This window comes from Musa acuminata, chromosome BXJ1-2 (genome assembly GCF_036884655.1).
Source record: "Musa acuminata AAA Group cultivar baxijiao chromosome BXJ1-2, Cavendish_Baxijiao_AAA, whole genome shotgun sequence".
NCBI lineage: Eukaryota > Viridiplantae > Streptophyta > Magnoliopsida > Zingiberales > Musaceae > Musa > Musa acuminata.
In genome coordinates, this window is record NC_088328.1 from 28,277,303 (window position 1) to 28,293,624 (window position 16,322).

Here is a 16,322-nt window from a genome sequence, read left to right on the forward strand (position 1 = left end):
TAACATTGAAATTATATTTTTAATCCTATTTTGCATGCAATAGCAATATAATTTCACTTTAACGAGTATAGGGATCCAATATAATTTTTAAAATTATAAGGATTGAAATAGCGACTAATTAAGAAAGATAATATTTAATTAGCCCCTGTCTCAGATATAGAAAATATATTGATTGGGAGATATATCTCAACCAGATGCCACCATCGCAATGGTCTATCAGCGCGTTGCGGTCCGATTAGTCGGCATTGGTTCCACAGAGCCATCTGTGTTTCGCTCGAATTCGATCCAGATTAGGTTTCATCGTGATCCACCCCCCAACCCCTCCTCGTTTCCCACTGTTCAAGCAGCATCAGCGGACGAGAGGTCAGAGTAAAGCAGGTGTCATCCGCTTTCGTTCTTGACATGTGTTCATGCTTGTTCTTCCACTGTTCTTATCTTTTGCTTTTTGTACAGGTGAGAAAAGCATTTACGGAGTACCGTTGAATCACCGTTCAACGATGCTTTTAACCTTCTGTGACGCTCGTGACAAAATCTTTTGACGAGGAAGGTGCAATGAACAAAGAACAATCTGAGTCACAGCACCACAGATTCTCCTGAATCACGAGCACGGTCCCAATAATATTTGCCTTGGACTTGTTTTTCTTTTTGCCATTTTATTTTCTTTAAACTCCACATAAATTAAACCGTAATTATGATAAGAGAAATCTCATTATTATTCATCTTTCTTTTTTTTTAATTATAGAAATAATTTTTAAATCAGAGTCAATCGAGATTTCTTTTCATGTTAGTCTAAATTCAATCTTAAGATACGTATCGAAGGATCGATCGTGTATCGATCATATATTGTTTCGAGATGTAAGATACACATATTGTCAGTATCGATAGAAGATCATGATATCCTCAATTAATCTATGATTCGAGGATCAATTTTATGATTGTTTCTCAAATCATAGATTGATTGATGATATCATAATCTTCTATCATATGTCAACGATGATAATGTTGTGTAGAAAACTGATATCTTTGTAAGACAGACTTAGACGTCTATATATAAGTGTTGAACTCGAAAAACAATAGCTGAATGTTTTAGGGAGTTGTGTGACGTAACATCAGAGACTAACCTATTGAATGTGGATTCTGCAGGCTTCAACGTAAATGGATTCTACTTTCAAATCGATTAACTTCCAGAAGATGCGAGCTAAATCACTCTCACTGGAGGATAAGTACATCAATGTATGCATCTTTTCATGCTTGGAAAAGATAAAGACAACAAGCACAGTACAAAGAGTTTTTTGGTATTGAGGGGGAGAACACCATCAGACATCATGGGAAGGGCAGAGGAGGGAGATGAAGGTTTGCTTCTCGGTCATGGTCATGGTCATGGTCATTGCATGGACGCATGCATTTCCCGAGGAGAAGCGAATCATCCCAGCAGCCAGCCCTACCCTTTGCTTTCTCGTCGCAGTTCACCGCTGCACTTTAACGGCGCCCGAGGGGAGGGAGGGGCATATCATCCTCTGGTTTCGAGACCATCCCTTCGTTTCAGTACCAGGAGAAAAGCACGGAGAGAGAGAGAGAGAGAGAGAGAGAGAGAGAGAGAGAGAGAGAGAGAGAGAGAAAAGCAAAAGCGAAGGCCACTCACATAAACACCACACCGCCGGGGGGGGTTGAACTTGCATGGATGCATAGCAGAAGAAGAAGAAGAAGAACAAGAAGAAGAAGAAGAAGAAGAAGAAGAAGAATTCAGGGGATCATTATTGGAAGCGAAAAGATGGTCAAACCCATCCTCGAAGACTACTTTTCTTTATCGAAATCCACCAGTTTTTCCTTTTACTTTCTTGAGCATTTCACTACCTGCTGGTGCATGAAAAACACTGAAAGGATATGCTTTCTCCCTCTCCAATAATTCCTCCAGTCTCTCTCAGCTGTGAATCCAAAGATAAAGCCATCACCATCCATTGTTTTCACCCTCGCACTACTTTAATTAGTCTCCCGATTCCGTGCCATGAAATGCATGCATGCATGCATGCATGCTGGCCACAGTGCAACATTGGAGTGGGCAGATTGAAGCTCTAAAGACCAAACCACTGCATCACTGTATGAGAAAGATGAAAGATTTGACAGCATATTTGACCTAATTACACTGGAAAAAGAATGTTGCTCGATAAGGTTCGATTAGTGTGTGGAATACATATTCTTGTTTGTCTTGTGATGCTCTGTCTTTAACTCTTCCATGTTCCTTGTCCAATCCACTTCTTGTTTTGGAGCATTAGCATGGTGAAAAGATGCATTCAGACAAGGAAATAATAGCATGCGTTGTCACATCAACTCTAGACATCCAGTAAGAACAGAGCCAATGTAGGGTGAGAATCATGTAAGGAGGTGGCAAGGTGGATGCCATGATTCACACATGCATGCATTTCCACCTTCCTCTCCTCTCCATTGTCTAAAAAGATGTTGCCAAGTATGCCTTCTTCAAATTCCCCATAATCTTACCTGTCTTTTGGCCTCCATCTCTGTGCTGCTCTTTTATCTCCTCCTCCCTCTTCTCTTTTTTGTTCTCCTTTGTTCATCATCTCTGTGATTCCATCGTTCAAGAAGGGGCAGTAAAAAGGAAAAGTGAGAACATTCCTGGGCCTCCACACCCAATTTAGATTCCCAATTATTGAAACCCACATGCAAGTATAAAACCACCCTCCCCTCAAGAACACAAACTTGAAGAACCACACAGAAGAGTGTCATTCTCTTCTCCTTCTCTTTCTCCCAGTTAGGGTAAGCCATTAATGATCTCCAATGCTGGTTCTGACTTGTGTTTCTCCACGAACTACAAAGAATCGTTTTCTTGATCTTGTTTTGGGTGTCTTGGTTTGTAGGACGTGGGCGGGAAGATGAACAGGAAGCCGGGAGACTGGAACTGCAGGTCCTGCCAACACCTCAACTTCAGCCGCCGGGACTCGTGCCAGCGATGCGGCGACCCGAGGATGAGCGTGGACAGGTCCGAGTACGCCGCCTTCGGTGGCCGCGGCGGGCCATCGTTCGGCTTCAGCGGCTCCGACGTCCGCCCAGGTGACTGGTACTGCTCCTGCGGTGCCCACAACTTCGCCAGCCGCTCCAGCTGCTTCAAGTGCGGCGCCTTGAAGGATGACTCCGCCATCGGCGGCGGCGGCGGAGGCGGAGGCTGCGGCTTCGACGGCGACGTGCCACGGTCGCGGGCGTTCGGGTTCGGCGGTGGGCGTGCCGGGTGGAAGTCCGGAGACTGGATCTGCAACAGGTGCCCTCCCTGCCCCCTCCTCTTCTTCGTTCAAACGACTGCATGCATGCATGCACGTCGGTGGTTCGGATCACCTGCATCTCCTTCCATCGTGCGTCTAATTGCAACCAAAGTAGGAGAGTACAAGAGAAGAAGATCCGATTGCTACCAAAGCTTTCACCTCTCCTGTGAACAAGCCATTCATAGTATAATGTTTCGGCTTTGCAGGTCGGGCTGCAACGAGCACAACTTCGCAAGCAGAATGGAATGCTTCCGCTGCAGTGCACCGAGGGATTCAGGCAACCCATCTGCCACTGGCGCTTAATCTAACATTGCTCTGATCTCCTAAACTCTGGCTCATCTGTGTCATTCCATGGCAGGCACTGAAGTCTAAGGAGAAGATGAAGAAGTGAGCGATGGAAGAGAGCTTCTGATACAGCAGTAATATCAAGTTATAATAACTAGTTTTGTCTGTTCGATCACTCCCATGTTGTGTCCCCTTCTCTCAGTTCTCGTTTGCTTTTGATGTCTGTGACCTCCACCCTACCCTGCACCTCTTCTTATGTCTCTGGAAAAGGGCTTGTCAGCTTCTTGTAGGGTAGGATGGTGATGCTTAATGGATTCGGTAAGGAGAAGTCCCTTTCTGTTTGATTATGAATGGAAGTATATATTGTAGCGCATATATGTCCAGTCTCCTCCGATGGGATGTGTGCTCAAACTCATCACCAAGGAATAATGTGTTGGGAAGTGCCTTGGCACTGTGAAATGTCCAACAAAAGCATTTGAGAGGCTTTGGTTTCAACCAAGCTTGAGCTTAAACTTTGAGGAATATCTCATATTAAACTATCAAACAGTAAAATGAACAAAATCACCATTATGTTTGTGTGGAAGGAAAATATAATATCAAAGAGAATCAACAAGTATTGATTTACTTATTTGACATCATTTGTCTATATGTATGTATGTTCTCACTACAGGAGACTAATAAAAACAAACAAAAACTCCCTTTTGACTTAATCAAAGTCCAATGCCAAAGCCTATTATTCACCCTCTCTCACTCAGCTGCTTTAAATCTGTCAGAGAAAACCCTAAGAATAAAATCTTTTCCAAACAAAAACTGGTTTTTTTTTGTTTTTGTTAGCCAAGTAAACTTGTCCTCCAAACAAATCTGTCTTCAGCTAAACAAAAAAATAAACTGCTTACCAATCTCAACAGTCTTGTAGAGATTAACAGGTGGATTCCCTCTCATATATAAGAAGTAAAACAAGAAGATTAGCAGTAGTGTAAGTTTATTGATCCATTGAGTCTCCTGCAATAATTAAATGCATGTAGTTCGAAGCTGATCCACTTCAAGATTGAAATGTGAGCATCACATTGGATTCTCTCGACTTCAGTCAAGCTTTACAGAGCTTTGGTAGAATGAGCTGCTGCATGTGAGCCAAGAACTAGACCTGGTCAAAAGTCCATGACACCCTAATTATATTTGCCCCCACACCTCCGTTACTTCCACTTTGAGCAAGACTCTTTTCCATGCTTTATGTTACGTTTACTTCACTTGTGCTTTAGCTTTCCAACTTTTAGCATTATCTATCTTGTTTAAAGATGAGTGATTAGAGAACAAACTGCACTTTTATCCTGCTGCTTCTCCAGCCGTTAATTAGTGTTCTTCGCATCTGGTGTCAAGCCTTTTTGCTGTGGAAGGTACAGAGACAACCAGACATTGTAACTTGATGATCGAAAGCCAAATTGTACTTTAGTATGTGATTTACCAAATGTAAAGTTTATGAACCCAACTGAGATTCGAATTAAAGGAATCAAATCGTCAAAATATGTTCATGCAAAACTCCAGTTTTATCTGCCAGAGCTCATTGTTTTGGTTTCTATCCTAATTGTCATGTTCTGGGAATCAAAATGGATCAAAAGCCAGTGCTGATTACTGCACTGCTGCATCATCAGATCAATTCAGAACTGAGATATGGTTTCTTCGAACTGCACAAGAGGGATTGCATTGACCTTCACACAGTAGGTGATTCATGATGCATAGCTGATGAAAGCCAGATTTATAGGGGTGTTTGATTCCAAATCATGTGATCTTATAAGAAATTCTCACGAATAGGACTTAAGAGGATGAAGGCCGAAACCCAAATGGCCGGCTCGCTGGGCCATCAGAAATCAAAAGCACACGCATATGCATGGATGCATGTTGAACTGCACACGTATTCTTCTTCTTCCTTCTCCCATCTCCCATCTGCCATTTACTTGGAAATCCAATCGCAGGCTGGAGTGCGACCACCAAGTGAATCTCCCCCCACATCAAAACTTGGCTCAGATGCATGCATGTGTCTGGTTCATCCTCCCTTCCCCACCCACCCCCATCACATGAGCTCTCATAATTGGCGGCACCCAACTTAGAATAACACCATATGTGCGTGTACATGCACAGCTAAGCACACCACTTAGGCCGATGCAACTGGCAGCATGCAGGGCCTTGTGACAGAAGACCTCAAGTGGGGGAGGGTGAAAGAAACCAAAGGAGTGCAGGTTTCCTGGTCAAAGCATGCATGTGATGCGACCATCAATTTAGAATGGTCAAGTTGGGCTCATCCACCATTGTCTATAGCTGGAGTAAGGTCAGGTTAATGCACCTTGTTAGGTGTCACATCCACTTGCATCCTTTGATTTGTATTTGGTCTACTTCACCTCCATGCAACTTCGTTGAGACAAGCAAGAGAAGGGATTAGAGGAGGGGATGGCTGCTGGGTTGGGTTGAGGATGAGAAATGGAGTAGGAGAAGTGGACCTGTGTGGCGTTAGGGATATGCTATGTCAGGTTGACTTGAGTCAGTGGGGGAACAATAAATGGACTAAATGGATTCCATCTCTTTTTGATCCATATACATTATCAACATGATAATTCTGGTGGCATTTTTGATAAAAAGGAAAAGAGGCAAAATATATTTCTCGCTCAATATATAATAGAAAATTGGTGACACAGAAGACATATGTGATGAATGTAATTACTAAAAAGTCCTTGGGATTACAAAGACATCAGAAACATTTTAGGTACTTAATGTATTTTAAATTTGAACTAATTAGTGTTAACTATAGTGGAACTAATAGTTAAATTGATAATTAGTTTTCTAATTATTTAGGATTTTGACTTAAGCTAGCTAATATTAGACATAATTAATATGAGCTGGATGATATCAAGGAACATGTGCTACATTTAAATTGAAATTTGTGAGGGCAAATATGTTATTGTTTGGACATCGGAAGGATACATATGTAAAAGAAAGGATAAATGCGTTGAGAATTGGCAAACGTGGCCCATTCCCCCCGGCGCTGATGGGAGACGGATGCAATGCATTCAAAGGGCATAATGGGGTTTACACCCCTCACGGTACAGCACACGAGGTCAGTCCCTGCGGGGTCATCTCCTCCGTCCATTCGTCCGCCCCCTTCTTTTATGTTGAGCCGAAGCCCCTGCTCACCCACTCCATTCTCTCCCCTCTTCTTCTTCGTCCTCCTCCTCCTCCTCCTCTTAATTTTTCCCCCTCATAGATCGGCCGATCTGTATGGGGCTTGTCTTCTGATGCGTTCGGCGGACTCTGCTGATCGGGTGTTGGTGTTTTTGTCGTCGATTAGCTCCCTTTTGTTGCTGCTTTTGCTGTTGGTGTTCGTGCTCGTCGGATCCGGCTTCTTCGGGTTTCTGCTCCGTCTGTGCTCATGGCGGCGCTTGTCAACCGCGGCGGTAATCCCTTTTCTGCTATTTTCTAGATCTGTTGGTCTATATGTTTGTTTCTTGTCAAAGCGGTGGATTTTTCTTCGGATCTGTTTGATCTTTACGTTTCTCTGTGGGATTTTGTTTGTATTGTTGGTTTTGATGATTTTTTCCTTAGTTTGAAACTGGAAATCTGGATTAAATTGGTTGGATGCTGTGGTATGGCTCTTGTGTCGGGTTTAATTTTGTTCAATCTGATTTTTTTGGGCGTGCTCGGTAGTTTTTACTGTGTTTTGGAGGACAGATCTCTGTGTTTTCCCGTTTTAGGAGGGATTGACACGAGATCCATGGATTTTTGGATATAGCTATGAATTAGTGGGGAATCAAGATTACAAGACAGCATCTTGCTTGTTCTTTAGTACTAGCATGCTGGAATTTTTTTGTTGCGTTGAGATCTGTCATGATTTGTTTTCGCGGTTCAGGGGTTTCCATGACGATGATGTTTATCTCACCGTCCTCCCATCTTCCTGGTGTTGCAGGTAGTGATGATATCTGCCATGGTGGCTCTCTTTTCTCGAACCTCGTGGATTCGAGCCTCCTCCTGTCTCTTAGTCGTAACGTTGATGTCTACTGCTCCTCTCGCAAAAGGCCCCGGGTCACAGCTCCGCTCGCCTTCAGGGCAGAGAAGAAAGTTGCTTACAAGAAGCAGCAGCCCCGCTCGATCGACAGCCTTCCTGACGAATGCCTCTTCGAGATCCTCAGGCGATTGCCAGGAGACAAGGAGAGAAGCAACTCTGCTCGTGTGTCTAAGCGCTGGCTTATGCTTCTGAGCAGCATCCGTTCCTCCGAGCTCGGTGCTCGGAAGAAGTCTCGCGTAGAATCAGGGAAGAAATTCTTACCAGACCTGAACAAAAATGTGCTTTTGGATGAGCAGGAAAGTGAGAACAACGGGTATCTCACCAGGCGCTTGGATGCAGAGGAAGCAACGGATATCAGGCTTGCTTCTATCGCCCTTGGAACCTGTAGCCGTGGTGGGCTCGGCAAGCTTTTCATCCAAGGAAGCAATTCGACTCGTGTCACTGATGTTGGCCTCTCTGCAATTGCTCACGCTTGTCCTGCCCTCCGGGTTCTGTCCATGTGGAAGGTGCCATTAATCACTGATGCTGGTCTTTCGGAGATTGCTGACGGATGCCCCCTGTTAGAAAAGCTTGACCTTTGTCAGTGTCCGCTGATCACGGACAAGGGCCTAGTAGCTGTTGCTAAAAAGTGCCCCAACTTGACGTCTTTGACAATTGAATCCTGCGCAAACATCTGCAATGAAGGTCTTCAGGTTATTGGTCGTAGCTGTCCGAAACTAAAGTCTCTTACCATCAAGGACTGCCTTCATGTTGGTGACCAAGGAATTGTAAGCTTGGTCTCTTCCGCCTCTTCTTGCTTGGAAAGGATTAAACTTCAGGCCCTGAATATCAGTGACATTGTTCTCGCGGTCATTGGTCATTATGGAAAGAATCTAATTGACTTGTCACTGAATGGGCTCCAGAATGTGGGTGAGAAGGGATTTTGGGTTATGGGCAATGCTCTTGGCTTGCAGAAATTGAGGTCCATCACTATCAATTGTTGCAATGGGCTTACTGATAAAGGGTTGCAAGCTATTGCGAAGGGATCCCCTTTTTTGAAGCAGCTCTTTGTTCGAAAGTCTTGCTACCTATCTGATGCTGGTTTGAGATCTTTTGCCGAAACAGCAAGGGCTCTTGAGAACTTGCACCTTGAGGATTGTAACCGGATCACTCTCATGGGTGTCCTTGGTGCCCTTTTGACATGCAATCCAGAGTTAAAGTCGCTTGTTCTAGTGAGATGCTTGGGCATCAGAGACATCGCTTTTGCTCCTACCCAACTGCCATCATGCATGTCACTTAGGTCCCTAACCATTCGAGACTGTCCAGGTGTCACAGGGGCTAGTTTACAAGTGGTGGGGAAGATCTGCCCCCAGTTACAGAAATTGGACTTGAGTGGACAAGTTGGGGTGACTGATGCTTCGCTCATCCCACTGATCCAGAGTTCTGAGGTGGGCTTTGTGGAGGTCAATCTAAGCGGTTGTGTTAATCTGACAGATGCTTTGGTCACTATGCTGGTTAAGGCGCATGGAAGTACACTTAAGATGCTTAATCTTGATGGTTGTAAGAGAATTACCGATCAAAGCCTTGTGGCAATTGCGGACAGCTGTTCTGTGTTCGATGACCTTGATTTGTCATGTTCCTCAATAAGCGATTACGGTGTGGCAGTCCTGGCATCAGCGAGGCAGCTTAACCTGTGTACACTCTCTCTTGCAAGTTGTTCAAAGGTCACAGACAAGAGTCTACCATTCTTGGGGAACATGGGGAAGTCTATGGTAGGCCTGAATCTTCAGCACTGCAGCTTGATCAGCATTCACGGCATTGGGTTGCTCGAGGAGAAGCTATGGTGGTGTGACATCATTTCCTAGACGAACAGATTGCTGAAAAATGGTATAGGGGAATCTCTTGGGAGTCTGATAGTCAAGCTTTCATGAGCTCCAGCACCAGAAACCGATCATGAGCAGCAGCGGTACATTCAGTTTGTTTTTGGCTCATGTCTTCTGCCCATGGGCTTCCAACTTTCTGGCAGATTTGGTCATCTTCCAGGACCTGTGGCCGATTGCTTTTTTACAGATGTTCTTCGCAAGAGGACTCTGTTTAGGGTGTTTGCCAATCACTGATTGGCTGGCTTTACTCTATTTTGGCTTCGGTCCTGGAGATCACAACCATATCTGGTCTTAGTCCAAGTTTTTTTGTTCAAGTCTGGTTATCTCATGTACTAGATATTTTTCGTATGATCCTGGTTAGGTCTTACGGGGAAGCATCACATATTGCTTCTCTTGTGTTTGAGCCAAGACAATGCTTGTGAGTCAAACTTGCGTCCAGTGAGTTTCAAGTTGGTCTGTCCTCGGTGTTCCAGTCTGGGCTTCATGCCCACTGAGTCATTTGGGTCTGTTATGTCTTCAGTGTGGGTCTTGTTTGGTTGCTTTTTGCACAGTTCTGTTTAGATGCCTGAGCTTCATGGGATTTGGCCATGGCTGCATATAGTTTGAGCATGCCATGACAACCTTGTGTGGTTGTTTTCTCTCCACCAAATCCTACTTTTCCAGGCTGAGGGAGGGCTGTAATCTCTGCGACCTTTCTGTAATGAATAAACTTGTTTTGTTGTACACGATTGTATCGGTTTCCTTGGCTTATAGTATCTGTGTCATTCTATAATGATATCCGTTGCCGTTCTTGCTTGCTCTGAGACAAACAGTGATGTTCTTCCTTCGGTTTGGTTGTTTTGTCTCCTCCAAAGCCTACTTTGGCAGGCTGATGGGGAGCTGTAAAGCAACCTTTCTACAATGAACAAACTTGATTCATGGTACATGATTGTATCGGTTTTCCATGCCTCGTCTCTGTAGCTGGTCTTATGGCTCTCGAGACAGATTGATGCTCCTCTGGGTGGGCTGCGCTTATGGTGACAGAAACATGTAACATCTCTGCCTACCGAGTGGGTGATACAAGACGATCCACCAGTACTTGTTCCTGCTATCTTTTCATTTTTGGGTGGCTACGGATGTCTACACTTTCCCCAACTTTATGCAATCAATGAAGCTGTTTTGATGGATCCATAGATTTTTTTTTTCTGGTTTCCATGGTGCACCAATGCTGACCAGGTACACTGATCTCTGGTTCCTTTCGTCATGGCTCATTAGTGACAGAGATTGATCACGAACAGTATGTGGATCAATTAGTGTTTGTTGCTTGTAGAGCTGGTGCTTCCGGGCTTTGGGTGGCTGCAGATATCGCAACGTCTACACTTGCTCCTCCATTAGCAAAAAGGTGGTGTCAAGTTGCCTTGTGATGGTGATGTGATTCTTCTTCTCGTCTGCTGTGTCCATGTCTTGTGATTATGCCTGTTGGCTTGCACAAGGACATTATTGGTGGTCTCAACGAGGCAAGCACAAACTTTGAACATATTCCCATCATGCCAATGTTTCAGCCTTATGTTGATGATCACCATATGTATTCATGCATATATTTTTATACATACACATCGACTCGTCCATGCTTCGGACTCGGTCACGAGCACTGTCACAGACACGAAGAAGACCGCCATGCTGCTCCTGCGATGACCGTATATTATTTTACTCGTCGGATTGGACTTATCACTGAGAAAAGGAAGTCCAGCGAGCTACAGGTTCTGACAAAAAGTCATGCCGATCGAGAGACCATCTAGTCCTCCTCCCTCCCCCCCCGGAGTTCGTAGCATGGCTGTCGAGTGACACTTGTTGTTCGCTGCAGATTTCTTTCACCGGCTGACGCTGGGAGCAGGTGAACCAACTCTCGCTTCAAGCCCGATGCTGATGGATTGGGAGGAGAGGAGAAGAAAAAGAAGAAGAGAGAAAGAGATCGACTCAGTGATTCTGATTCTGCCAACCACTACTATCTTACAAGCATAACCCAGAACTCGTCTCGTCAGTCAATCACAGCACCACCACTCCCAGTAAGGAGTCTGCCATGGCATTTACACTACATAACTCTTTATCACTTTATCTCTCTAGATAAGTCGCGGTGGTTTTCTCGTTTCCTGGTACTTGCATCAGTGCAGTAGTGCTCGGAACTGTAGAGTGGTAGCGGTGGAGTCATCCTTTCTTGTCTTGGGATCATTCATTTAATGAAGGGAGAAGCACTGCGAGGAAGAAAGCACCGCAAGAGCGACGCCTCGCCACCCTGTCTCTCTTTCCTCCGTAGCAGCAAAGTTGTCGTGAAAATGGCCAGGCTCACCGTGGTGGTGCTCATCGTCTTCTCCCTCACATTCTTATCCTCCAGCTCAGGTAAGGAAGCAACACGGAAGCTTCTTCTCCATTCCCTTTACCTGTTCGACGATTTCATATGCTTTGTTCCCTTTCGACAGCTGGGTTGGCGTCTTCCGAGTCCAGTAGAGGCAGCTTGCTGTTGAAGAGGAAGGTTCTAGGATCGAGGCCTCCTTCATGCATGAACAAGTGCTCGAGCTGCAGCCCATGCATGGCGACTCTGGTCGCTTTCCCACGAGAGAGGAGCTTATCAGCATTAAGACATGAAGAAGATGACGGCTACTACCTGCTTGCCTGGAAATGCCAATGCGGCAATAAGCTCTACCAGCCGTAGATTCTTTGTTTAACGTGTGATATGTACTTTGTAGTTTGTACTGCTTATATTTCTCGATATATAGCTTCATATTTTAGCTTAATTGTCTTTTGACTATTAATCATATATTTAACATTGGCCAACGATCAAAGGGACGAAATAATTGGCTGCTTTTGTGTTAACTCAATGTGAAAAATGCATGAGGTCAGTGAGCATTTAGTTGATGTGCAATTGTTATATGTTTGGAGTTGAATTTGCAAAAGTATTTATTATTTAGAGTTATACATATATGTATATATATATATATATATATAATTTGGTCAAGTATTTAATCACATGTGCGGGGGCAAAAAGGGAATATAAAGGAGACCTAGAAAGATTCGAATCATTTACCGCCCTCAGGGCTTCTGCTTCCTCTTTTCGTCTCGCCACGGCTCCTTCGTTCCTTCTCCCCCGCTCGTTGCTATAAGGTTTCCTCTGCATCCACCGTGGTGACCCTGCCGCCGAAGCCGACCTCGTCCTCTAGCAGGGGATTTCGATTCCGTCTCTGGTTAGTCCGCTTCCTTTCTCCCTTCTCCCCTCCGCCATTTCTTCCTCATTTGGGTGGTGTGGCCGATGGTTCCTTCTGTTATGATTGGTTACGCTTCTGTGTGAGACTTTGGGAGATACCGTGTTCGATCTTTGGCTTCCCACAGATTTGTGTTTCTTTTGCAATGTGGTGCGGTGATGTGGGTTGTCGTCTTCTGCTCAGGCCAAAATGACCTAGGTCGTAGTCATTCGGTTTATGCTTTGATTTTTATGCTGCTTGATTGTATAAAAATGGTAAATGTTGCAATAATTTCTATCCCCGGTGTATGAAACGAGGCAATCGGATCATTACAAAACAACAAAATCCTATTTTATCAGGACTTGTTGATCAAAGCTGTATCTGGGAGATGGAAAACTCACAAATTTTTGTAGATCGAAGAAACGAGGAGAAAGAAAACCCAATCGAGCTGACAAAGACCAAGGTCAAGGTGCCTTCTAGATCAAAGCTAAGGCAGACTAGGGTAGCCATGCTTAGGACTGGCATCGAAGATTTAGATGAACATATGATGAGTTATTAAGCTGTCAATAATAACATGATCTTGATAAACTCTGCATTCAGTTCAATGAATTGCCACTAAGTCATCCCACTAAGTGAAAAGAGAGTAAAAGGAGTCAGTCCAATACTAAACAAATTCTGAACATTTGTATGTATCCCAATATAATTGTGAAAGAAATAAATCGATAGTGTGCGATAGACTTGATTAACTGCAAGGTATACTAGGATAGCAAGAGACATTGGTATCACTAGCAACCGTGAATGTTAATAGCAGTCTATATAATAAGAACCACAAATCTTGAAGTTGGATTATGAAGTTAAATGAACCAGCTTCATGTGGGAGGTTGGGATGGATGATCATGCTTTCCTAATTCATGATTCATTCATATTCGGCAATGACTGCTTGTCTTAACCATCTTTATCAATGTCTGTGTATACTCCTGCTGCATGGTTTAAGCTAGATTTCATGTTCATGCACAATATCTTGTTTGAAACTTTGGTTCCTTTATTGCACTCAAGTTAATTCTAGAGTTTATCAGTGACCCTGAAGTTGAGAAGATTTTGAGATGTTGGTTAGGTTGAAATGGACTGTAGTAGTAAATTGACCATGGAATGCGGTTGAAGGTATCTGGATTCTGGAGTCGTATGAACCAAATCAAAATGATATTTTCTGAAAATAAGATCCCCTTATCAGGAGCTTAAAAATTGACTTCAGTTAAAGTCATGACCTAGCCTATTAGTTATATTTAGACACTTTTGCTGTTTTAGCTGGTGGCAGATTTTTTTTTTCAGAGTTTTGTCCAAATCACTAGAAGCTAGGAAATCAGAAGCAATGAAGTATTAATAGGTTATTATCAATTTTTAGTTTCACCAGCTTAGTATCGGAACATATAGAAGGGTAGACATTATTTATAATTTAACACATTACAGTTTTTGAAAATACTGATTGGAAAGTTTTATTTGATACTTCATTAGTTCCTTTGGGCTGTTGGAACTTATAAGCTATTCTTTCTTTTCCTCTTAATGGTCGTTGAAATGATTTCCATATATGGTGTCTACAATAGAGCACGAATCAAAATACTGTCAGCTTTACAAAAACTCACTGAAGTCTAGCTAATCAAGTTTAGGCAGGAGTCTACACGCCAAAAACCTAAATGGTTACCTGGTGTATAAGACTATTTTATTTAAGGTTATACCCCGGAACAGCTCTGCCTTTGAAATTTCTCTAGTACATTTAAGGAGACCAAATTGATGGTGTGCAAGTTGCAGATCCTCTGAATGTAGAACTTTGGGACTATACGATTTTTGCTTCAATGAACGCAAGTGACGCAAGTATGGGTGCCCACTTCAATGGAAATTTGTGAAAAGACTATAGCTTTGGGAGTGGACCCTGTAGATCAGTATAAATCTATCGAGGATCTTGTCAAGATAGATTTTGTCATGCAAGGTTGGAAATGCCATATGCTTTATGCTGTTCTATGCATTTTGTCATTATCCTGCAGATGCGAGTGTCAATTGCTGGCGTTGTTGCTGATCCCACCTCCCACGTGGAATTTGCACCGAACATGACTTCAACGGTAGTACTTCAAAGTGACTCTCGCTACGGCCAAAGCCAATCAGATCTTGGAGAATTTTTATGGGCCATCCGTGAGGAGACCTGCTTCTGCACCTGCATCACTTCTCTGTCTCGGGTGCCTTTCCCTACTTTTTCTTCGATGGAAATGGGAAGCTTGTCTACTTCCTTTGTAGTACCTCTTATATTACTTTCTTTATATTGTTGCCTATTGTCATCTATGAGGCTGTCATGTCACTATACCTCTATGTTATAGGTTGAGATGGCCTGTAGTTGGTGAAAGGGTTTTGTTGCCATCTGACAGCAAGTGCTACAGTGACTTAAGGACAATTCATACCTCTAAGAAGCAGAAGAGAAACTCTCTTACGTCCTCCTGTGAATTTTGAGCTACTGATGATAAAAATGTTATTGTTCAGTGTCTCCAGGCCAGTAAGAAAGAGCGAGAGGAGTTCACGTTTGGACATTGCGACAGCTCAACCTTGCAAAAACTCCATTACCACTAGGTAAACCTCCGCTTGATTCTCTTTTCCCGCATGATGTTACATCTGTTCCTATCTTATTTCTGTTCCTTAGGTACATCTATCCTGATAATTATTAATTTGTCGCTGTAGTATGCCTTTGATTTTGGAGCATACCTTAGAATCATTATGGACTAATAAATCTTTGAATAATTTGCCTGTTCTCTTGCAGCAATTCCTGAATGCATGACTGTAATTCATTAGGCAACGCAAATTATTAGGTTCACGAAAACCACATAATGTAAAATTACTAAGATCCTTGTTATTATGCAGATAAACTCTCTGGGCATAATTATAAATTTGTTTAAGTTGAGTTGCATCAACAAGTCATAGACCAAGTTTGATCCGACACTGATGTTCCATGAATTCAAAGTTCCACTAGAGCAAATGGACAGTGCAATTTCGTCATGTTTATTGGTAAGCCTTTCATAGTTTGGTGGTCTTAGATATATTGACAATTTCTTTGGAGATCTACAATTTCTCCGCTTTTGTGATCAAAAGTTGGTCCAAATACGATCCAGTAGTTTAATTGATGGCTGTAATCCTGATTGCGGATAAGTTATAAGACAAGATATTTGAATTATGTAGGACCATATGTTTTGTCGAGTTGGAAGCTTCTGAATTTTGAGTTGGGTAGGGTTTTGATCAATTATAATTCTTATAGGACTATTTGTAATGATCACTTCATGGAATACAATTATGAGTGAATTTAAGATAAATGAAGAATTGCTGTATGATATTGTAGTGGGATACTCCTTTTGTGGTGAACTAAAGAAAAAGAAGCTAAACGTAATAACACAGAGTGTTTAAATTGAACCCCCAAAGAAAAAAAGGTTGAGGCTAAGCTGTTGGATGAATAAAGATCGGAAACCGTTAAACTTACTATAATAGACTAATAGGAATACTGTTTTGATGGTGAATCATTCTTTAATTCTCACTATTTCTCAAGCATAAAGAGAAACTATCAGCAAATATATTTACCATAAGATTATATCATGCATTAGACACA

At 42.9% G+C, this 16,322-nt stretch overlaps 2 protein-coding genes and 2 long non-coding RNA genes across 4 annotated transcripts; all 4 read left to right on the forward strand.

The window, feature by feature from the left end:
- Positions 1-2,632: 2,632 nt before the first annotated feature.
- LOC135613091 (uncharacterized) lies at positions 2,633-3,904 on the forward strand. Its single transcript, XM_065110084.1, has 4 exons — positions 2,633-2,772; positions 2,874-3,271; positions 3,479-3,549; positions 3,631-3,904. The coding sequence occupies exons 2-4, from the start codon at positions 2,889-2,891 to the stop codon at positions 3,642-3,644; spliced, it is 468 nt and encodes a 155-aa protein (XP_064966156.1). The 5' UTR covers positions 2,633-2,772; positions 2,874-2,888; the 3' UTR covers positions 3,645-3,904.
- Positions 3,905-6,730: 2,826 nt separating this feature from the next.
- LOC135607463 (EIN3-binding F-box protein 1-like) lies at positions 6,731-10,193 on the forward strand. The gene is made up of 2 exons (XM_065099313.1): positions 6,731-7,000; positions 7,510-10,193. The coding sequence occupies exons 1-2, from the start codon at positions 6,976-6,978 to the stop codon at positions 9,450-9,452; spliced, it is 1,968 nt and encodes a 655-aa protein (XP_064955385.1). The 5' UTR covers positions 6,731-6,975; the 3' UTR covers positions 9,453-10,193.
- A 1,040-nt stretch (positions 10,194-11,233) lies between these two features.
- Positions 11,234-12,241, forward strand: LOC135607467 (uncharacterized). Its single transcript, XR_010485187.1, has 2 exons — positions 11,234-11,846; positions 11,927-12,241. It is a non-coding gene; the product is annotated as an uncharacterized LOC135607467 (long non-coding RNA).
- Positions 12,242-12,548: 307 nt separating this feature from the next.
- On the forward strand, positions 12,549-15,962 carry LOC108952221 (uncharacterized). Its single transcript, XR_001976942.2, has 3 exons — positions 12,549-12,688; positions 14,725-15,298; positions 15,587-15,962. It is a non-coding gene; the product is annotated as an uncharacterized LOC108952221 (long non-coding RNA).
- Positions 15,963-16,322: the final 360 nt, after the last annotated feature.